This window comes from Amaranthus tricolor, chromosome 12, assembly GCF_026212465.1.
Source record: "Amaranthus tricolor cultivar Red isolate AtriRed21 chromosome 12, ASM2621246v1, whole genome shotgun sequence".
NCBI lineage: Eukaryota > Viridiplantae > Streptophyta > Magnoliopsida > Caryophyllales > Amaranthaceae > Amaranthus > Amaranthus tricolor.
In genome coordinates this window covers 1,615,896-1,639,849 of record NC_080058.1, presented here as the reverse complement: position 1 = coordinate 1,639,849, position 23,954 = coordinate 1,615,896, and the positions used below count along the sequence as shown (strand labels likewise).

At 31.2% G+C, this 23,954-nt stretch overlaps 2 protein-coding genes across 7 annotated transcripts; one reads left to right on the top strand and one right to left on the bottom strand.

Moving 5' to 3' along the window:
* The first annotated feature begins 448 nt into the window (after positions 1 to 448).
* LOC130828888 (calcium-dependent protein kinase 17) lies at positions 449 to 9,978 on the top strand. Of its 6 annotated transcripts, XM_057694915.1 has the most exons (9): positions 4,565 to 5,821; positions 6,044 to 6,494; positions 7,043 to 7,186; positions 7,624 to 7,776; positions 7,901 to 8,016; positions 8,437 to 8,604; positions 8,845 to 8,972; positions 9,398 to 9,497; positions 9,581 to 9,975. In XM_057694915.1, the coding sequence occupies exons 1-9, from the start codon at positions 5,576 to 5,578 to the stop codon at positions 9,677 to 9,679; spliced, it is 1,605 nt and encodes a 534-aa protein (XP_057550898.1). In that variant the 5' UTR covers positions 4,565 to 5,575; the 3' UTR covers positions 9,680 to 9,975. The 6 variants fall into 6 exon arrangements, 2 of the variants coding, with proteins under 2 accessions (XP_057550899.1, XP_057550898.1); XM_057694916.1 differs by lacking the exon at positions 7,043 to 7,186 and having other exon boundaries at positions 4,563 to 5,821; positions 9,581 to 9,978; XR_009047417.1 differs by lacking the exons at positions 4,565 to 5,821; positions 7,043 to 7,186; positions 7,624 to 7,776; ... (3 more) ...; positions 9,398 to 9,497; positions 9,581 to 9,975 and adding exons at positions 449 to 3,654; positions 4,060 to 4,133; positions 4,440 to 4,538 and having other exon boundaries at positions 6,044 to 6,182.
* Positions 9,979 to 10,142: 164 nt separating this feature from the next.
* Positions 10,143 to 19,207, bottom strand: LOC130828890 (endoglucanase 8-like). Its single transcript, XM_057694917.1, has 7 exons — positions 18,941 to 19,207; positions 17,355 to 17,765; positions 15,609 to 15,701; positions 13,117 to 13,278; positions 12,832 to 12,943; positions 12,396 to 12,559; positions 10,143 to 10,822 (listed from the first exon to the last, which is right to left on the bottom strand). The coding sequence occupies exons 1-7, from the start codon at positions 19,145 to 19,147 to the stop codon at positions 10,499 to 10,501; spliced, it is 1,473 nt and encodes a 490-aa protein (XP_057550900.1). The 5' UTR covers positions 19,148 to 19,207; the 3' UTR covers positions 10,143 to 10,498.
* Positions 19,208 to 23,954: the final 4,747 nt, after the last annotated feature.

Genomic DNA, 23,954 nt, shown 5'->3' with positions numbered 1-23,954 from the left:
GCTGGATTATATTAGGTAATTTTTCCAAAATCTTTATTGTCAATTCAAAATTATTATAATTTTTTATTTGTACTTCAACATTTGACAAAATGATACTATTCATTGATCACTCTTAATTTGTGATTATTTTTTTAATCTATAAGTTAAAACAGAGTCAAGTGAGATCTTGTTTGATTCGTTTCATTATAAAGATTATTAATATTAAATTTTATATAATTTTTTATCAAAGAAAATCCTAATCAAATCATGGTAACCTGTAAATCATTATAAAAGACAAAAGATATATTAATAAAATAAGCAAAACACAAAAAGATAAATTACAATATAAAAAAGTCACCTTATTAAATCATTCCATATAGGTGTGATTATTAAAGATTAAATTAGTGAATTAAAGTGCGTAAAAAAATTATTCTATTAAATCGAAAAGGAGGGAGTATTACTTGTACTATTGACCTGCAATGGACTAATGAAACAATATTTCTACTCCTATTCAGTATTTAGTCATTATTAGTTTCCCAATCATGAGAATTCTGGCTAAATTTAGACTGTTCAACTCAATTAGCAACACTGAAATTCAGTTCTTCAAACTGTCAACATTTACAGGGAGAAGAAATCAATCAAAACCTAAAAAAATCCAGAAAACTCGGCTAAAGAAACATACTTTACCTGTGAAAGATGATAAAGATTCACTTTTTAATGAGATTACTGAGATATTAGGGACTGAAAATCTTACCGATGCTAAAACCCCGTTTGGGTTTTCATTCCCTGAAACAAGGTCTTCAGTTTTTGCTGGAAAGAGACATTGCACTCAAGGTGTTTGTGAAAATGCCCAGGAGAAGTTTGAGAGTAAAAGTGAAGAGGTTTTTGTTAAGAAAGTTGCAGAGTTTAGAATATTAAATGGAAATGATGATTCCAGTGAGGTTGTGCACAGGATAGCAGGGATTGTTAGGGAAATGAATGCTACGATTTCGATGGAGGAACGGTTGGATGGCTCATTTGGTGAATTAAGTTCTGATATTGTCATGAAAGTGTTAAAGAGGTGCTTTAAAGTGCCACATTTGGCTAACAGATTTTTTAGTTGGGTGAAATTGAAGAATGTGAGTTGTCTTAACACTGAATGCTACAACACTATGTTGTATCTAGCAGGGGGAGCTAAGGAGTTTGAACTGGTTGAGAAGCTGCTGGGGGAAATGGATGCAAATAATTGTGAGAAAGATATTAAGACTTGGACAATCGTATTTATGCATTATGGAAAGGCAAAGATGGTTGGGAAGGCTTTGTTGATTTTTGAAAAAATGAAGAGATTCGGGTTTAAACCCGATGAAGATGCATATAGATGGTTAATTCGTGTACTTTGTCAATGTAGGCAAGGTGAAATTGCATTAGAGTTTTACAAGGAGATGGTCCAAAAGGGTTTTGTTGTAGATAATAGAATGTATACTATGTTACTCAATTGCCTTGCTGATTGTGGAGATGTAGATGGAGTTTACATGGTCGCAAATGACATGATTAATCTATCCCAAATCCCCGAATGCAATGTATATCCATGTGTTTTAAGGAGCTTTTGTATGTCACAACGCATCAAAGAAGCTTTCGAGTTGATTCGTGATCTTAAGACTAAGAATTTTGCATTTAGTTTCGAGTACTTTGAAATCCTTGTGAAGGGGCTTTGTAAGGCTCGTAGGATGGACGATGCTCTAGAGATTGTTGAAATCATGAAGAAAAAAACTTCTGTTAATGAGGTCGTTTATGGAGCTTTAATAAATGGATACTTGAGAATCAATGATCATTCTCGGGCTTTGAATCTGTTTAACGGCATGAAGCATGCTGGTATTACACCTTTAACATCAACTTACACAGAACTGATGCAGTATTTCTTTAACTCGAATGAGTACGAGAAAGGCTGTGCTCTATATAGTGAGATGTTAATAAAGGGCATTAAGCTGGACTCTGTTGCTTGCACAGCATTGATTGCAGGTTATACACGAAACAACGCTATTTCAGATGCTTGGAAAGTATTTGATAAAATGGAGGAGGAAGGAATTAGAGCCACACAAAAATGTTACTTGATTTTCATCAAAGAACTCTGTAGGAGCTCAAAGACCGATGATATGATCAAAGTATTGTATCGAATGCGAGATAATAAGATTAATATCGGGAAAGAAGTTTACCGTTGTGTTAGTTCTTATTTGAAGGGGAACAAGGAAACCACAAAACTGGAAGAGGTGAAGAAGATACTAGGAAGTTGTCAGCATTACTGTGAAGTAGTTGAAGTATTTGAAGATGAATCTTCGGAGAGGGAGATACATAATATCGAGTCAAACAATGTTGACCCTAATGCAGAGTATGTTTTGCCGGAGCCTGTACCACAAGCTTTCGGTGATGAAGATTTGCGCAAAATCTGTGCAATTTTGTCATCGCGTAAAGATTGGTTTAGTACGCAAAAAGCTTTGGAGGACTTAAAAATTTTGCATACACCAGATCTTGTGACTGAGATCTTAAACATTTGCAGTCAATATGGTCATGTCGCCCTTCGTTTTTTCTCATGGGTGGGCAATCAACCGGGTTATAGACACTCAACAAATTCCTACAACATGGCAATCAAAGTAGCCGGTAAAGGGAAAGATTTTAAGCACATGAGAAATATTTTTTATGAAATGCAAAGAAATGGGAACTTGGCAACACCTGATACATACACAATCATGATAATGTTGTATGGTCGAGTGGGCTTGACTGATACGGCAATAAAAACCTTCAATGAAATGAAAGCTAGTGGCATAAAACCAACAGCAAGTACGTACAAGTTCTTGATCTTGTCCCTATGTGGGAGAAAGGGTAGGAAATTGGATGAAGGCATCAAATTGTTCAAAGAGATGATTGGTGCAGGATTGGTTCCCGATAAAGAATTGGTTGAAGTATTCTTTGATTGCTTATGCCAAATGGGTAAACTGGCAGATGCAAAGAATTGCTTGCAATATCTAAGAAAAGCTGGTTTCACCACACCTCTGAGTTATTCCTTGCTTATTAGGGCTCTTTTTAGGAAGGGCAAAGTGGAGGAAGCTTTAGATTTAGCAAATGACGTTGAAGAAGACCGCTCTACACTTGATCGTTACATCTATGGAAGCCTCGTTCATGGTCTCTTACAATACGGGCAGTTAGACAAGGCATTAGCCAAAATAGATTCTATGAAACAGGCAGGTGTTCATCCAACGGTTCATGTTTATACAGCGTTAATTACACATTTCTGTAAGGAAAAGCAGATGGATAAAGCATTGGATTTCTTAAGGATAATGTGGCAAGAAGGCTGTCATCCTACTATTGTCACATATACAGCATTGCTACGTGGCTACATCAACATACAAAAGTTTGAAGATGCTCGGAAATTGTTTCTTCGTATGAGGCTAAAAGGACCACTTCCAGACTTCAAGGCTTACTCGATGCTGATATCGTGTTTATGTGAGATTGGAAAATCTGAAGAAGCAATGCAATTGTTATTTGAAATGTTGGATGACTGTATTGTACCTAGCGCTGTTAATTTTCGAACTGTTTTCTTTGGATTGAATAGAGAAGGCAAACAACATTTAGCTCAGAGAGTTGTGCAGCTAAAACACACTGTTGTTAATAAACGGAAGTTCTCAGTGCCTTGAAGATAAGGTTTTGTTTTCCTACAGTTAAACCTTGTCGATATTTGCCTTTTGGCATTAGACTCCTAAATAGATTCTGTAAATGGTCTTTTACATGGATGTCATTAACCTTAATTCTGATTTATGATGAAGGAGCTATTAAGGAGCTTTTTATTTGTTTAAAGGTGAGGTTATATGTTGTGCCTATGAAACTTAAACTATAACATTGCATTGACCCAATGTTATTAGGTGACTCCCACCTTGGTTCCCACTAAGACGGGGTTCAGGGTTGGATGTACGCAGTCTTTCCCTTCGATAACAAAGAGTTTGTTTCCGATTGATTCTTGACAATAAACATATGCAATGCAAGGTGATTTAAGTTTGAACTTGTTGATCTTTGATTTTGCTTTAATGCTGCATTTGGTACTGGTGACAGGAAAATGTTGGGGCAGCACTTGGTTGTTTAAGAATTCGACCTTAATCTTGTACTTCAGAAAAGGATCTTAGCAGGTACGCTTTTACTGGTGTAATTATGCAAGTGATTGTGTGTATTGGCAAGAATAATGGATTATGCTAAAGTTCGCCAACTCGTGTGACCTTGTCATGGATACTTTATCTGGCCATCAAGTGAAGGCAGTGGCGTGTTTGGTTGGTTCCAAAGCGGACAAACAGTGCATTAATTTGAGTCCTGTTAGCTGATCAAAGCCATTGATACTTTTTGTTGGAAGAGATCTTTTCCTGTTCCTAAATGGTTTGTTTATGATTAATCCTTCCTTATGATGCTAATGCTGATTTGAAACATCTTTCTCATACCAGGTTCCGAAATTTGAGGGGACTGCATTTTTGCACCATTGGTTACAATTGTAAGATGCAAAGCAAAATTTGGATGAACTTGCTGCTATTCTTACCTGAGAGGTAAGTTTATCTGAATTTTTCACTTTATCAATGCTCTAAAAGTTGCTGAATTGGGCAATTTTAGCTCATTTTGATACAGATAAAGGATTGGTGGTCAAAGCGTCCAATGCTAATTTTTGGTAAAGTTGATACAGTTTATTGTTATGAATATGCTTTTTTTGAACATGCTGCTTATAGCAACGGATTCAATATCAATCAAACTAGTTAATAAAATTAGCAGGTCAAATCAACACCGTGAACTATATGAGAGATTTCAAGATCCCAGTTTCGCAGAAGCAGAACAGATGATTAATTGATTTATGTCGCGTCTTAATAGAATTTTCTATAAAATCAAACTATCAATCATTTTCATTCTAAAAAATGTGGCGACATGTCTTAATAAAATTTTACAAACATTCTAGATTAGTTTATGCGACCATTAATTCCCAGATAGTAGAGAATCTTTCTATAAAATTTTTATCGTCAATGAACATTATGATAAAATCATCGGTAACAATTTAGAAAAAAACCAAACCAAACCAATTCGGAGTCAAAAATAGCTAATTAGCTCTTACAATAGCTGTATTTTTATGTAATAGTATGTAGGAATATTTTAGCTGTGTAAAGATGTAAAACAATCTATACCCTCAAAATAAAATAAAAAAATTTACAGAATTTAACATTTATATCCTTTAATTATTGACAAAACAAAAAAGCAAAAAACTGTTAAGAACCCGCGAAATCCTCCCCAACTAATTTTTAGAGTTCTATTTCCCTCTTTTGAACCTCTCAAAAAAAAAAAAGTTCCTTTCATAAAACTTTCTCCTACAATTCCTCAGCATCATCCCCATCTTTCTTCCCTGCATTTTTTTTCTTCAATCCAACCTGTATTTTCCCTTTTTTTTTCCTGCTCTTTCAACAAAAATAAACCCTTGTTTTTTTCATTCTTATTTTTTTGTACCCAAAAAGAAATAAGGAAGAAAAGCAGTTCTTTAATCTTTGAACCTCACCCCAATCCCAAGCATCCATCATTCTCTCTTTTCTCCTGTCTTTCTTCCATGGGCAATTGTTGCCCTCGAGGCAACACAGCCCCCAACGAACCCTCCGATGATCAAAAGGGCGGCATTTCCACCTCTGGCATTAATGCTCCTAATTCTAGCACCCACAAACCCGAGTCATCCACTCGAGCATTACCTCCTTCAGCATCCCCTGCACGAGCTGATAAGAAATCTAAGTCTACACAAAATGGGCCTGTGTTAGGTCGACCCATGGAGGATGTCAAGTCTATATATAGCTTCGGAAAGGTGATAGACAAAGAAAACAAGTTTGTAGAAATTTTTGTTTTTCTGCTTGTCTTTTTATGTCTTTGATCTACCTTCAATGACATTTTATTTATAATAAAAAGTCCTAATTATGAAAATAACGAATTATTAGAAGAGAAATGGGTCTTGTCTCGATTGGAGCATGTATAAAAATAATTAATTATTAAAATTCTAATTCTATTTTATTTTATTTTCTAACAAAAGGAGCTAGGTCGAGGGCAATTTGGGGTGACACATCTGGTTACTCATAGACAATCGGGGGAGCAATTTGCTTGCAAGACTATTGCAAAGAGGAAGCTGGTGAATAAGGAGGATATTGAGGATGTTCGGAGAGAGGTTCAGATCATGCATCATCTAACAGGACAACCCAATATTGTAGAGCTTAAGGGTGCGTACGAGGACAAGCACTCGGTACATTTGATCATGGAGCTTTGTGCTGGTGGGGAGCTTTTTGATCGTATTATTGCTAAGGGCCATTTCTCTGAACGTGCTGCTGCTTCATTGCTTAGAACCATTGTTCAAATCGTTCATACTTGTCATTCTATGGGTGTAATTCATCGTGATCTTAAACCAGAGAATTTCCTGCTCTTGAATAAAGATGAGAATTCCCCTCTCAAGGCTACCGATTTTGGTCTCTCTGTCTTTTACAAATCAGGTGAATGGATCTTCATGCCTTTATTTGGAACAATGTTTATAATGGTATACTAAATGCCTTATGTCTAAGCGAGTTTTGAGGTTCTAATGTACACAATCTTAACCTTATAATAATAAAAAGGATGTTTCCAATCATTAGAGACCGAGTAAGGGTCCTAGGAGTACCATAAGTTATAGATTATACTTATTTTCAAAAAAAAAAGTAAAAAATGTTTAATATCTTGGTTATTAAACAGTCACATGATTCACTAATCTCCTTGCGAATCGCAAATTAAAATAAGCGAATTATGGTCACTTTTGGTTTATTTTAGGGTCATTTCGAGTGAATCGCGAATTAACCGGCAAACTATGTTACACTAGATAGAACTTGTCACAGCCCCCCAATTTTTTTGTTTTTATCTAATTAATCGATTAATGTCGTGGACCCTATTATTAAAATTTTGGGTCCGCCACTATTTTTTGATCGATTCTTGATTGCAAACACCATTTGAAATTTCACATAAATAAGCACACGTGATTTAACGAGTCATTTTCCTTATATTTTTTCAGGAGATGCCTTCAAAGACATTGTTGGGAGTGCATACTACATTGCACCAGAAGTCTTAAAGAGAAAATATGGGCCAGAAATTGATATATGGAGTGTTGGGGTCATGTTATACATTCTATTATGTGGTGTTCCCCCCTTTTGGGCAGGTCTGTTTACCAACAATTTCTTTCTCTCTTCTTTTAGGAAAAAGTCTATTTTCCTAACTAAGAGGGTGGAATGTTCTATATTGATTTTAATGAGTCCCTCATTTTTGCCCTGTTAGTTTTTAGGCAATTAGCCAGATTCATCTTTCTATAGGCCATTGGATGTGTACGGGAATGTATCTTGTCCGATAATTTAGCTTATTAAGGAAAAAATAGATGGTTAGGTGGTAACTATCTATTGTTGGTGTTTGATAAATTAATTTGGTTGAAACAACTTGTTACTTGTTATGAATGGCTAATTTACAACAAACTGCTCCTATCAGCTTGTTCAAAATCAATTGATCAAATCAGTAACTTCACTCAGCTATTAGCTATTTGTCAAACACCCACAAGCCCCATTATATGACCGAAAAATGAAATGTGACTTTTGTGTTCACCAGAAACGGAACATGGCATATTCAACGCGATCTTAAGAGGTCATATTGACTTCACAACCGATCCATGGCCTTCGCTTTCACCCCAAGCAAAAGATCTTGTCAAGAGAATGTTGAACTCTGACCCAAAACAAAGGCTTACAGCTTATCAAGTTCTTAGTAAGTTGCTTGTAATATTCTTTATTTTGTTTTAGAAATCTTCATTTGCTTCACATTTATTAGGCTTTCTATAAACATTAGCACCTAGGAGTACATTCCTAACGAATTTAGGGTTATTTGTCAGATCATCCATGGATTAAGGAGGATGGAGAGGCTCCTGATACTCCGCTTGATAATGCTGTACTTGATAGGTTGAAACAGTTTAGAGCGATGAACAAGTTCAAAAAAGTTGCTCTACGGGTCAGTACATAGCCTTGCTATTTGTCTCGTCTTTGTTTTATCCAACACTTAGTTTTACAAAACAACACTCTAAATTAGTTGTTTTATCCAGCTAGCTATAAAGCCAACAAAATAAAAAGTCAACAACCAGCAACCAACAACCATTTACACTTATAATTTTTTATTTTGGATTGAAATGGACTATGTTACAATGATCATTAAATCATGTGCAATTTCCATTCATGTGAATTGCAAATGATGTTTGCTAGCAAAGGGTCAATCAGAAATAACCACTTTGTTTTCATTAACAAGAATAAGATTGTATACATCTAACTACTCCAAACTCACTTAGGTGGGACCAGGGAAGTTGCTTAATGACATTGAGGTAATGACATATGTATATAATCATGGAACTGAAAAAGATGTATTTTTATGAGCTAGGTTATCGCTGGTTGTCTTTCAGAGGAAGAAATCATGGGACTTAAAGAAATGTTTAAGAGCATGGACACTGACAATAGCGGGACTATAACTCTCGAAGAACTCAAGCAGGGAATGGCAAAGCAAGGGACTAAGATATCTGAGATGGAGGTCAAGCAATTGATGGAAGCTGTGAGTAATTTATGTTCATTCATTCATGCACACTCTTTCTTTTCCTTGAATAAACTGATAAGAGTATAGAGTATAAAGTATAACATATCTTAAGGCTTTAACCATTAACTTAAGCTAATGATTGAAGTCCTAGGATATGTTATATACTCATGCTAGAAACCCCAGAATATGCTTTATGCTCGATCAAAAACATGAAAGATAATCGTGAGAATGTATTCTAATGTTCATCGAAAAAAGCAGGCGGATGCAGATGGAAACGGAACTATAGACTATGAAGAGTTTATCACAGCTACTATGCATATGAACCGAATGGATAGGGAAGAACATTTGTATACGGCGTTCCAGTATTTTGACAAAGACAATAGCGGGTAATGACACAAATATCTAATTGGTTATATAACTTATCATTGGCTACAACCAACAATTTAAGTTATTGGTTTGTAGCCCCTGGAAATGTGTTTTACTTATCAATATTGACATTGTATTATGTACAAAAGTTTTTGCAAAAGTTTTTTTAATGCTGACAATTTGACGTTAAACATCCACTTAAAATGAGAAATCAATGGTCCAAAATCGACTGGACTTCTGATACTATGTCGAAGAACAATCTCATCCAAAGATTGAGCTAATGGTTTAGGGCCTTTAGGTCACGAGATTGATTTAACACTCTATCATCAATGTATATTATGAAATATAATCCTTAAAAATCAGTTTAAACCGGTAAATACGTATGTTTTATAATCATTTCTGATGTAAAAAATTTTTGTGTTAGCTAAAAATTTGTTCATCTTAGGTATATCACAATGGAAGAGCTAGAGCAAGCTCTACAAGAGTTTGGCATGCAAGATGGAAGGGACATCAAGGAAATAGTTTCTGAAGTGGATGGTGATAATGTAAGTGAGGTTATAAGATCATTGATCATTTTTACTTGCAAAGAAAACATACATTATTCAATACATTGTTTTCCCCTTTTTAGGATGGTCGGATCAACTACGAAGAATTTGTGGCTATGATGAAGAAAGGAAATCCCGAGGCTGGAGGAAACTTCAAGAAGAGACGTAGCATGGCCATATAACAGCACGCTAATATTGGTTCTTAAACTTCAAAAATATGTAAATTTATGATTCTATATTCTTCTGTTTATATCATATTGTTATATTTTCTCTGTAAGAGCTTTTTGGTGATGATGTACGATCTAAATGAGACGGAGGAGTAGATGGTTACAAGTTTCAAAAAATTAATGATTGTATAGATGATTCTTAAAAAACTTGTGGGCTGTCTTTTGGGGGTGTGTATCGAAGATAGTTGGACTAATCTTTCTATTTATAAACTTTTACATTGTTTTATGTTCTTATTTATACTAGTATTATATTACTTTCTTTGCAAGTAATTCTTAGGAATAGTTACTTTTCCTTTAACTCATTATTGCATTCACTGCAAAGATGTGATGTTGCATCAATGTTGTCGGTCGACAAAACAAGAGTTGAAAAAATAAAACATACATTATTTTATCCATAAAGTAAAAAATAGTTAGTTACTTTTGAAAACTAGAATATGTGATGAAACAAAAATAATAAAAAGATACATAATAGTTTTTTTCATTGAAAACTAGCAAGATTGAGACATATTACAATTACAAAGGGTGGCAATGGACTCACCTCTATAAAAATCACAAATTCTTGTATGAAACGGTCTCATCGTAAGACGCACCTTATACATGGGTTAAATAGTCCAATGATACGAGCTATTAGTATATAAACTTCTTATTTTGAGATCATCTCACCAAAAGACGTCTCTAACAAGAATAACTTTAAAATTTGCTCGTACTAAGTGATTTTTCTCTTCCCTTTCATAGAGTTTCCTTTTTGGAAAATTACAAACTACAAAACTCAAATCAAGGATGGGCTGAAAAGTAGGCTAGAAGGCCCACAAGAGGAGCATTAATGTATGTAGTGGGTTCAGATTCCTGAAAGTATGGCCTAGAATCTGGGAAGGCATCTGTGACATTGGGCCCACCAACAACAGCTCCAACTAGCTTATTTGGATTAGGATTTGGGCTTAGGAAATATGTAGAGCCTGCTTTACAACCAATATGGGCTGGATGAACATGGACTGATGGTAGGGAACTACCTCTGTGATGTATCCTTTGAGGATAATGTGACCCATAGCCTACCATGTAAGACATCCTTAATGGGTTATCCCCTAGTATGTAATCTACCTGCCATCATATTAATACCATCAACAACAAAAAAGTCAAATTAATTTTCATTCAGTTTATTTTGTATATTGTAGCTAATATGTAAAAAAAAAATAATTAAGTGAAATCTTATTTGAATCTTTTAATAGCATGCTTACATGGAGTATTATATTTTAATAACTTTTAATTATACATTATTCACTATATAATCAAACAATACACTAGATTGTGTAAAAAATTAGCGAGTATAATGAAATAGAAGTACTTCATAATTTGATCAATGGTATCTAAAATGTGTACCAAAATTTGACATATTAGCCTTTTATAATAATTTTCTATGCATAGAAGTAAAAAATTATTTATCATTTATACAATAATATATTCATAAAAATCATTGTTATATATATCCAAAATTGTAATGATTTGTCACCACAATATAATTTAAATTGAAACTAACGACTTTGAGTCACAACTAGCATGTTTTATATGATTGCTTGTAATTAATTTACTTAAGATGAAAACAACAAAATAATAAAAACACTAAAATTCAGTAAATGAGCAAAAAATTTTTATCAACTACGAGCTATTAACTAGATATCTGACAAAATATCTTTATAATCATAGGTTAAACACACTTCATTGACAAATATCTTTAGTGAACTTTTTGTTAATTTAATTACATGTCACATGAAGTTGTATCATTATAGAATTAACATCAAAGAACAAAGTTCCAAATTTCAATCATATATATACATTAATATATATGACCAATAAATTAAGATGAGAAATCATGGGAACTATAAAGTATAAGCCAAAAAAAACAATCCCTTGTCATGCGATAAAAAGTGTCCTTAAAATAAAGGGATGCCTTGACTTTGGAGGGTAATGATTGGATTATGTTCTTGTCTACCAATATTAGTCTCACAATCATTCTCTCATGCATGTTGTCCTTTCTCTATGTCCTATGATGATCTTAAATGAGGGAAACATGCGATATTACTAATTATTGATTTAATCTTCATTAGTCTATGGTGTTAGTTAATTTTCTTGGAGTAACACAACTTTTGCATTATCTTATATGCAATGAATCATTACTAGTCATTAATACACATGACACTAGTTTCATAATTTGGACAAATAATTTTATATTTCATTGGTTTCATATTGTTTATTACTCTTATGTTAGGTTAAAAAATTTTCATAAATTTAATTAAAATGTAACGGATAATATAAGTATTGATATTCATTTAAGCGTTCAAATTAGATATTATTTTTATGTTACAAATAGTTTGTGAATGACTAGAATGTCAATTCACATATATCAATATTTATTTAGGTATTCATACCAATTATGTCGAAATTAAACAAATTCAATCCGAAATGTAATATTGTGCTCATTGTTTTACGTACTAAGATTGTTATCAAACTATTAATAACGAGCATGAAATATAGCATTTTCTTTTGTTTCACTAAATTTGCTATTAGAACGATATTTTTTAAAACGTGTCTTAAATAAATTCATAGAGACAGAGATAGTTTATTAACATTAAAATGAAAGGAGAAAAATTCCTTAAAATATTTGTGTATTATTTACCTGACGTTTGGCCAATTGTTTGAGTAGAGTAGAGGAAGCTGAAATTCCGCCACATGGCACTTGGTGATTGGAGTGGCTTAGATAGTTAGAGTAAGCTAGAAGTAGAAAAGATAGGGAAGTTACATGCTGCATGTTACTCCCTCCATCCTTGAAGAGCATCCCACCTATATCCATCAATTGTACAACAATATAGCTTCACAAATTCTAGTAAATTTTTAATTAAATAAGTGAATTTTAGAGGTCGTTTAGTTGAACATATGAATTTATCATTTCTGAAAATTGATATTGTATATAAAAGTATATTTTTTTTAAAAATAACTAATATTGTACGATTTACTTTATATAAATATTATAAAATCAGCACTGATTGTGCATCTTATATATTTTATTATTATATATATTTTTCTGAAAGCTTGCATGTTCATTAGAATTTTACCGGGAGAATATTGAACTTGTAAATTAGAAACGCCAGGAATCACTGAACATATAAAGTCATCAGCATTGTTCTTGAAATTTCTTAAGTCGTTCGCTCCTCCCATCAACACTTCCTATAACAAGAAGCACAAATACAATCATAACTTGTTTAGATCAACAATAAACCAAAAATGTATGTTTATAAGTTACTACAATGACATGACTTATTCGAAATAAAATACTTTTAAGCGATAAAGCCCATGTACTCTCTAATTAGTTTTAAGAGGTGTGTTTTGAAGAGTAATACCTTGGAAATGAGAATATTAATCCCAGCATGCTTATTATCCCATCCAAATTCATTAATAGTGTCTCCAGCTCTTAATATAAACTCGTTCTTCACTATGTATTCTCTATATTCACGCCTTCCCGTGGCTTTGTGCAACCATGCAGCTCCCCATAGCAGTTCATCCTGCATTTTTTAACTATTATTGTTGGCTTGACAACTGAGTAGATGTTAGAATTTAAGAAATGGACTTCCACTATTCAAACAAAAGAAGATGAGGTAACGTATTTACAAGGCGAAGTTCAGTCCAAAACATTCTGTTTTTGGAAAAAATTAAAATAGATAAGCTAAATTATTAAAAAAAAGCACGAAGTAAGACGCAAATCAACTTATTTTCAAAAATAAGTGTCTAATTTTTAAACCTGATATTTAATTCTGTTCGCAGTTAACTGCGAACAGAGTTGTTCACTTTTTTGACCCTATTCACAGTTACTAACTGCGAACACCATCGAGCATAATGGGCCTGTTAGTGACTGCAAACAGGGTCAAAAAAGTTAATAGCCTTGTTCGTAGAATAGCTTCTTTGCCTTTTTAAAAAATTATGCACCTGTTTAGAGTTACTGATTGTGAACAGAACTAAACTTTAGGTTTGAAAATTAGAAGCTTATTTTTTGAAAATAAGTTAATTTGCGTCTTATTTTATGCTTTTTTTTATAAATTAGCTTATCTATTTCACTTTTTCCTATCTTGGAGGAGTGATGTGTTTAAGCCCAATTTGTGGCTGGTTTTATTTAGTTTCCAAATTTCGCTATTTTTTTGGGCATTAAATATTAAACGGTTAAATTTTAGCTTGATTTAATTAGAATGTGGTGGTTATTTTTTTAAAAAATTTATAACCTAAAACTAATTTTCTATTTTATTTCCTAAAAAATAGAAAAGTGAGTAAATCATAGAATCATGGGTAGTTTTCTTTTACCATTATATATATATATATATATATATATATATATATATATATATATATATATATATATATATATATATATATATATATATATATATATATATATATATATATATATATATATATATATATATATTACGTGATACACACTACTATTAATAAGTGCAATTTCTTAATTATTTTAAGTGATTGCAATATTTTTCCTCTCAACCTCCACAAGTTAAATTCTCTACAAGTTATTAAGTGTGAAGGAAGTTGATCACTTTTTTTTATTCTATTTCTAAGATTGCTCAATATAATCTTTAATACTTCACAAAGATTAATTATATAGTGCTTATAATTAATTGCAAACCATTGTATCTCAAAACTTATTCCAGGTTTTAAGCCTAAGCACCAAGTAGGCGAAATAACACTTTTAGGAAAACTAGATAGTGCCTCGGTTTGGTATCAAGTTTTCGTAGACAGTATTGTCTTAAAGTATCTTCGGTTTAAGGTTATTATTTATTTTGAGTTAATTAAATTCATTGTAATTTTAATTCCTAGAAATTTTATATTAGGTTGCAAAGACTTGTAATCTCATAGTGAAGCTTGTAATCTCTTCAAGTTTTATTCATATAAATCATATAACAATCTAAAAGCGTTACTTTAGATTTAACAAATCAATTGGTAATAGAAGTTATTTTTCAAATTCATAAAGTATTACACCCTTACTCTTTCGCCCATGAAGAACAACATGGTGGCAACAATGGACACTTCAATACGACCATTCACAAATGTCTTAGAATTTCAGCCCACTAGAAGAGGGGCAAACTTATTAGGAATGTACATCTAATTAAAAACCCCTTTATTAACCATTGGTCGATTAAATGTCCTATTATAAAGCCAAACAATTGGGCTCTGATACCATTTTTGTATTTATGAAATAAGACCGGATAATTTGAACAAGGAAGAGAAGAGAACTTATTCACATATCCAGAAAAGAGATTTATTACGAGACCCCAATTGATATTGATAGGACTTACTTTTAGGTTTACAATGCGGTGTATTTTTTCTCTTTCTCTTACATGGGACAACTCTCACGATAGCAATAATATACACTTTAATATGAGCTGAGTCTAGTTTGAATTTATTTAAATTCGTATAATTTATTCGAAATGAAGATTTATGTGAGTTCTAGAAGTAATTTAATATAATTTTTAATAAAATTTTGGAATAAAGATTGTTTAGAAAAAATTTGTGAAAAGGAGTTAAGCTCAAATGAAAACGGAAGTGTAGAAGAAACAAAATACTTCTTTCATTTCTTATAACTTGCAACGCTTTTATTTTACATTATATTCACAATTTACAATTTTTACTTTGATCTTTTTTGATGAATATCTTAACAACTTAACAAATCTTAATATATATTTCAAAAATAAATTTTTATTAACTTTATACTAATATATAATCGAAATTAGTAACCTTGAAAACATACATTGACATGGGTATTTAGAAAATTTTATGTATATTAAATAAAATAAAAAGTAAAATTGAAGTAGTTCATAAAATCTACCTGGTAACCGTTAAAGTCACAATAAAATGGACAAACTGCTCTTTGTAAGCTCGAGCTATATGCACCGCGATAATTGTCTGCAAACTCAAACACCTATATAAAACAAACATCTAAACATCAACTTAATTAGGTAGAAATGATCGTTTAGTTCACTCAACACTATATTTCAAAATTCACTCTATAAAAAAATCATGATTTGTAATTAAATTTGTAAAATCATAATACACGGGGACTAGTTTAGAAATCGATCAATTCTTTGTTGTTAAACCTTAATTATTCAAATTTGAAGTGCATTATGATTTATGACTTATGAGTTAATTAAATTAATTTAGTAACAACTAACAACTGTAATTATAATGTGTTTGTTTTGAATTTTGTTGGTATTTGGGGCTAGGAACAATACTTTAAGGTTGAGACTTGAGATTGAAAACTTTCTTATTTGTTTTGTGAGAATGGGGGTTTGAGAAGGTTTCATGGGGCATGGGAATTAATTTGGTAAACTACAATGCCAAATAATGTCTTGGGGATTTGGAGTTGGACTTTAGGATTGTGCAAAATGAGATGTTTGACATTAATGAATACCGCGTAGAAAAAAAATGAGTGAGTTTGAACATGTAAATTTATTTTTCTTTTCAATTAATTATAAGACGTTATTTTCTAAAATCTCGTTTAAAGACTCTTTTCAAATCATATATAATTTTACAATTCTCATTCCTACCAACTAAATAATTAATTATTTTATTTTTTGTTATTTTGAGGATAATAATCATCTCATATCTGATTGTAAACTTAAGCCATAAATATACAAACCCACATTGTAAAAAAAAAAAAAAATACTCTATATGTTTTCACGTATTAGTTTAATTTTCTTTTTTAGTCTGTCTCATTAATTTACCTCATTTTTTATTTTTAGTCATGATTAACATTTTTTTTTTAAATTCTAACCTATACATTTAACTTATATTTTCATGTCATCCACTAATTTTTCCCACTTTTCCATACAATATACTCCTACTTTTTTTTTTTTTAACTATTTGTACTCTTTTTTTTATTACTATTTGTACTCTTTTTATTTTCAACTCATTTGTAATTAAGACTATTTTTTATAAGAGCTAGTATATTTAGAATATAATGTCTTTTCTTTTGCTATTTCATTTGTTTTAATCATGATTTGTTTATTAGTAGTCATAGTATACTACTTCCCAATTATGAACCATGACCAAAAAAGAGAGAACATACCGTTGATTGCGCGCCAAAGCAAGGCAATTCTCTTTTATCTCGGCTCTGTTTTTTAGTTTGATCCTTTTCTTATTTCTCAGTCTTTGTTTTGACTACTTTTAAGTTGATTTAATTTTATGCTTCTAGCATAGAGTAACCTTTACTCAAATGGAAAAATAATTTAAGGATAAATTTCATAAAGAAAACAATATATAATCATATTATTATGCACCTTTTTTTTTAACTTCTATGGGATGATGATGTTTTATTAATATAAGATACATATTCAAGATGACAGTTTAAATAGTTGTTAATGATTTAATGAAGTTAAAACACTTTTTGTAAATATAAATATATAATGTAGCTGTTCGGTAAAGTAGTCCTCTAAGTAGCAATTATTGAAATCATTGATATAACATTTTTAAATAATCAAATTAATAAATCTAACATTAAAAAATATATAGATATAACATCTTCATTTGGAGATGAAGTAAAATTATATATTAATAGCATAAATATTAAACTTACTTTAACGGCCCGATTAAGAAGTGCGTGCGAATAAGCACGATCATGGGTCCTAAACACTATGGACGCAGCTGCCAATGCTGCGGCTGTCTCCCCAGCAACATCTGATCCAGGGTGATTTCGGTCAATTGCATAGACTGTCCTCAAGGTGTCCATGTCCTCGGGTCGTTCCCAACAATAGTGATCGGAGTAGGGATCACCGACTTGGACGTACATTTTGTTGGGCATCTCGGAGGTGACCTTAAGGAGGTAGTCTGTTCCCCAACGCACCGCCTTGAGCGCGTTAGAGAGCTCACCCCTCATGTTCTTACCAAAATCGACCACACTCCATGCTAAGAGCGTAACACTAAACGCCATTGGGAAACCAAATTTTATGTTATCTCCAGCGTCGTAATATCCACCTGTTAAGTCTCTCTGAAATTATAAATAAAATATTAATTAATTGTTTGTTGTTAGAAAACATTGAACTTCACCATGTCCATGTACCAAATTAGTTCGTAGTAAAGTTCATTTATTCAATTATTTCAGTTAATTACAAATTTATAATATTCTTTTTTTCTTTCTCCTTTACAATTCAAAAATAGTCATATATTAGCGATATATTGGGTTATTATATGAAAGGTCTACTACATTATGGAGAAATAATTAATCAATTTCTCTAATAGTAGTAATACAAGCAATGGATACAAATTAATATTATAGCATAAGTTTCTAAAATTAGATTATTTAAATGAGTGACCTCCAAGTTAAAATGCATTATAACTTATAAGGTCATTACAGCTAATAACATTAAAAAAATTTCCATGAAAAAATAGTTTCAAAATTAAAATCAACTGACTAAATCCCAAATTCCCAACAAACAAATTATAAATATCGAATTTATGACTAAATAATAATTCTTGTTCCTCACATTATAACCCGCATTGTCAAAATTAAGTTAAAAAAGATCACCAATAATTTCAAAACGAATATTTTTGTAATTTTAGCTGTGTTCGGCCTATAAGTTTAAGTGATTAACCATCTATCAATGGTATATTGAGGCTAAAATGGCACTTTTAAAAAAATTGCAATTATTCAATTAAAAAAGCCGTTTAAACAGTGTATAATGATGCACGAAGTAGTTGTGTTAGAACATTACAACTTCTACCAATCAAAAACAGAGATTAAACATTTTTTCTACATTTTCAACAAATTACGCGGACTATCATATACGTTTCTTTCATCGAACCATTTTATTTAGATAGTGAATTAGACATTTTAATATCTAACAACTATGATTATACAGCTACAAAACTAAAATCACTAACAATTAGTCGGTTATCGATGCCACTACCTTGAGTCCAATATGTGTTTTGTATGAGAATATTATTGACTAAACACTTCGAGTATTTAAACATTTGAAAACAATTATAATTAATCAATCATACATCATGTGAGAGTTTTATTGACTTCTTTTTCCGTGATTTCCGTCCATTAAGCATGTCATATTGCATGAAGTATATATCAAATTTAATTGAAGAGAGTATAAACAATTGGAGTATATTCGAAAGACGGAAACATTCTAGAACTGAGAAGAATGAAGAACTTACACCAACAGTATGACCGTCAGTAAGAGCAGAATGACGGCGCCAGCGAAGGCGTTGATCGGGCGGGAGCTTACCGGAACGCTGACCTTCGAAGAATAGAATGCTTTTTCTAAGAGCATCCATATAATTATGCTGACCATAACATACAATGGAGGAGATGGATAAGAGAGAGAAAATTAGAAGGAGAGAGAAACTGGAATTTCCCGCCATTTTTGTTTCTGATTGAAGAAAATAGAAAAACAGAGGAAGAAGAAAAAGTGAAATGAAATAAGGCTTGTCTAGGGTAATAGAGGGAGTAATGTATTTATAGTTGAACTGGTTAACTTTTTGAGGGTGGAGAATAAATGTAGTGATAGTTTAAGACATTTAGCTAAGAAATTTGGTATAATTTTGTAAAGTAGGAAGGTTTTTTTTTTTTAATGAAATGAAGTAGGAAGGTGTTTAGATATAACACTAGATAGATTTCCGTGTCAAGCACAGTTTATAAATTATTTGATTATAAATCTAGTAATCTTATTTTATATGACTCTTAACTTTAAGTATATTCAAACTATAAATTGATTTGTTTTAAAAACTGTAAAAATATTACTATTAAATTGAGATTCATATTATTAATATATTTATATAAAACATAATCATAAAATTATGCACTAAATAATACTCCCTTTTATTTACCCAATGTGTTCCATTTGACTTTTTATTATTTTTTAGGTGGTCAAATGGAACCATATGTGAAAGAAAAAAGTATAATGTTTTAAAATTTTTATAGAGGTAAAGTGGGGTTAGTAAGTGTAAAAGTGTGAAAAAGCTAAGTTTAATAGAGGTAAATTAATAAAGGTAATATACCCAAAAAAATGAGACATTTAGGGTGACTTGACCAAATAAAGAAATGAGACACTCAGAATGAATAGGAGGGAGTATGGTTTATAAGTAATTACATAAAATAATAGAAAATTTCTACAAATAAAAAATAATATAAAAATAAAAATAATTTAAATGTTCAATGTCTTTGTAAAACTTTAAAATATATTTTAGGCCTAAAGAACATACTTTTTTCTATAATAATTAACATATAACTTAATTTAAGTATTTATGTATTATAGACTTGTCAAACATAGGTGATAAAATTATCATTTGAAATTTATTTCACCGATATCTTATCCTAATTATTAATTATTAATTACTTAAATAATTGATGTGTAAGCTATTTAATTTGTGCAGTTTTTTAATATAGCCATGTAAGTAATATACAGGATTATCTATGAAAAACATTAAAAATTGTTTTATTTCCTTAATTTATTACAAATTTGTTTTAATGAAAATTAATAATTTACATAAATAATTAATATGTTATTCAATAATTATCCATTGTAATTAAAAGTCGAGATGTGTCCTAATCGTCTATTCATTAGTAAATTGTATCATTTTTAACATACTTACCAAATTAATGATATTGATTAACATTTTAGTCACATTATTCTACAAATTTCACAATATTATTCAAAAATTTTCACTGGTCTATAAATTTAGGAACAATATTATTCTACAGCTATTAAACAAATTTGGAAAGTTATTTTGCTATATTAAAATATTATTTTCGTTTATTTTGGAAATAATATAGGAATCATATTGGAAAATAATAAAGTTATCCAAATATTATTCACCTTAAATAAATTCTAGTATTTTAGAAAATGATTTTCAATAAATAATCAGCTACCACGTCAGCATAATTGAGCGGGAAAATATTGAATGAGAGTCTAACATGTGTCAGTCTTGTTTTTTTATTAGTAGTCTTTATAGATTATAGATAATATTTAGAAAATAAAAGTAGTGGGATTATATACAATTATATAAAAATAAAATAAATTTATTGAGACAAACTAAAATAAAAAATAAGGTAAATTGAGTGGAATAAAGAGTTGTTTTTGGATTCATTGGATTCTTGTAAGACTAAAACAACTTTTAATGTGGAGAATTTGCAACATAACTATTGAACAATCCACAAATCAAAAGCAAAAAATTAATAAAAAATCATTTTCCGAATATATCTCCCTTAAAAACATTCTATCTCATACCTACTTCAAGTGCCCGATTTTGAATTTGAACTTTTTAACGATTATTTTTAATTTATATTTTATTTTTAATTTTTTTATTTATACATAAATTCTCACACTAATAGCAATAATAAGACGATCTCATACAAAACATGCTATTATTTATAATATAATCTAGTGGAATCTGATTTGATTTCAATTATGAAATATTAACATTAATTTTAATTTTTTAATTATTCACAATTTGATAAAGTACAAATTTTAACTATTAATAAAATAAAAAGGAATATAGGCATTAACCTCCACCACTCAAGGAGTAAATTGCTCCATAACAAACCCTCTTTTTACTCCAAATATTTTTTTAAAATTTCTTAGGCAGGTCGGAGGGTTGCTGGACTGACTTTGAAGCCCAAAAGCCCAATAAGATTACTCCTATAAAGCAATAAACTAAGACCTGAGAGTTTGTGCGAGACTTTAGACTTTACTTTTTTGTAAATTATAGAAATATAATACTTCTATAAAGAAATATCTGTGTAAAATTATTATTTGATAGTTTCTACTTTTGTATCAAATTAACACAAATTGTTATATGAGACGTTTTACCGAAAAATGTGACTTATACATAGATTAAATAACACATCTAATGCTATGAGAATATAAACTCTTTGGTTGAGAGAGAGTCTCTCACAAGGATAACTGTTAAATTAATTGCAAGATGAATTTGTTAGCGTGTATAAATTATACCAGTAAAGTGATGTAAATAAATTAATTCAATATGTTGTATTTATATGACCTTACCAACTAAACTGCTGATATATGATAAAAGTGGCATTAACATGAAAAACAATTGTATTAGTACCAAAGTCTATTGATTCTTGGGATGGAAGTTATAAATTTGAAATACGTGCATAACTTGCGTTAGTTATGGAACTAGTAAAGCAAGTGGCATCTTACCAAACATTTTAATTGAAACATTTGATTACTTTTTAAATAACTCACTCCAACTGGGTCTTATTACGATCCATATGGGAAAATTTGAATAAAATAAAATGTTTTAACAACTTAATTTCAAAAATAAGCTTTGTGAAAACTTAATTTCCAAAATAAACGTCCGTACATCCAAACCTAGCCTTGTCGCTGTTACTAACAACGACTTAAAAAAAAAAAAAAAAATCTAACAGCGACTTAATGAATTTGAAGTTTTCAGTTCTCAGTTACTTCCTCATTCCAACCTACGAGATTAAGGAGTTGATCAGTTAACCTTAAAGTCGCTGTTACTAACAGCGACTTAAGGAGTTGACTGGTCAACTCCCTAAGTCGCTGTTAGTAACAACGACTTATGACTTTTAATTTATTTTTTTTTGTCTTTCGCTGTTAGTAACAGCGACTTACTCCAAGGCTAGGTTTGGATGTACGAACGCTTATTTTGGGAATTAAGTTTTCACGAAGTTTATTTTTGAAATCTAGTTGTTAAATAATCTTATTTTATTCAAATTTTCCTATATGGGCATACTAGAAAATTTGAACCGAATAAGCATATGTATAATAAGATTCACGAAATGGGTAGGAAAAACTTATTTTCTAAAATAAGCACATAGCTTTCTAATATTTTGTTTTGAATATAATAACTATTTAGATTGAGTTCGACAAATTTAAATTCGAACATGAATCAACTCAAGTTCAAAATAAAATTTTACCTTGATATAAATAAATTGACATTTTTATTACGCACACAAAACTCTAAACTACCAAATCAAAATATTATTTATAAAATTCGATCAAATATTTGAAGCTACACCTCTAAGATAAGGTAAGTAATGATGGTGAGTCTTGTTAGGGAACAGTACCATACTCTCTATTTTCCAAACTTGTATTTACAAATATTAAATCGTATTAGTGTTAACTTGGGCATCGAGGGCTCCATCTCTGAAATCCACCCCATCGCACACACACCATCTTCTAAAACGCGTTGCCATGGGACGCCATGTCGGAAATGTTATATGCACAATTGTTTTCATCGCGGTGAGAATCATAATCAGTTCTACGAAATTTGCATCATGTATGCAAATACTTTGTTACTCCAGACTATATTCTATGGTCTTCACTCTTCAGTCTAGAACAGTGTCACCGAATACAAGTCAAGGACATTAGACAATAGAATCCTAGGTAATGAATCTGACCTGATCATTTCAACAGAATCCTCATGTTCATCATCGACTTGAATATCACCTACATATTGCAAGAGTTTCATCCCCTCGCTCAACAACTCAAACATTAGACTGTCTTTAACAACATTCAGAGAATTGTTGAAGTGTTGCATCTGATATTGCTGACATATAGTCTCGAGTAACACTAATGTAGAGGTGATTATAGTCGGATCAGGACGAATTACAGCTAATAATCTAGTTCATTTCAACTAGGGAATTAATAAGTCAGAAGTTTGGTACAACACGAAACAAGGCCTTACTTCACTCAAAAAGCGAGACTGAGTAATCCTAAAGTCAAAATTTGGTCTAAAACGCTATCTGGTGGTTAGTCAAGCTACATTTCATAATAGAAAATGACAAACTATACCTGGCCAGAGTGTAGCTGAGCTAAAATCAATCAGGTTCACCAAAGTGATGACGATTCAGTCAACATTAAAACTTGCCAGGGTGAATTTGCACCTACTTTTGAATGAAAAGAGTCACGTACTTGATCTTGTATTGATCCACATCCCCTAGCTCAAGCGATCAATGCACACGGATCAATTCAGATTTTTCAGCCGTTACAACAGGGATTGAAGAGAAACACATTACACTATGTTTGAAAAACGTTTTTGGAAGGAAAAGGAATGGACGGGGAAGGGAGGGGAGGGGACACTAATGTGTTTTACTTCCAAATCTTCTCGATGTTGGAAGGATTCGATGTTTATAATGTTAAGGATCTTTTCCTTCCAATTTCCTTCCCCTCCATATACCTCC

Coding starts and splice junctions, on each gene's coding strand:
- LOC130828888 (XM_057694915.1), top strand. CDS start 5,576: ATGGGCAATTGTTGCCCTCGAGGCAACACAGCCCCCAACGAACCCTCC. Junction 7,777..7,900: donor TACAGCTTATCAAGTTCTTA/GTAAGTTGCTTG, acceptor GTTATTTGTCAG/ATCATCCATGGATTAAGGAG. Junction 8,973..9,397: donor TTTGACAAAGACAATAGCGG/GTAATGACACAA, acceptor TGTTCATCTTAG/GTATATCACAATGGAAGAGC.
- LOC130828890 (XM_057694917.1), bottom strand. CDS start 19,147: ATGGCGGGAAATTCCAGTTTCTCTCTCCTTCTAATTTTCTCTCTCTTA. Junction 15,702..17,354: donor TTCTTAATCGGGCCGTTAAA/GTAAGTTTAATA, acceptor TGTTTTATATAG/GTGTTTGAGTTTGCAGACAA. Junction 12,944..13,116: donor TTAATATTCTCATTTCCAAG/GTATTACTCTTC, acceptor TTCTTGTTATAG/GAAGTGTTGATGGGAGGAGC.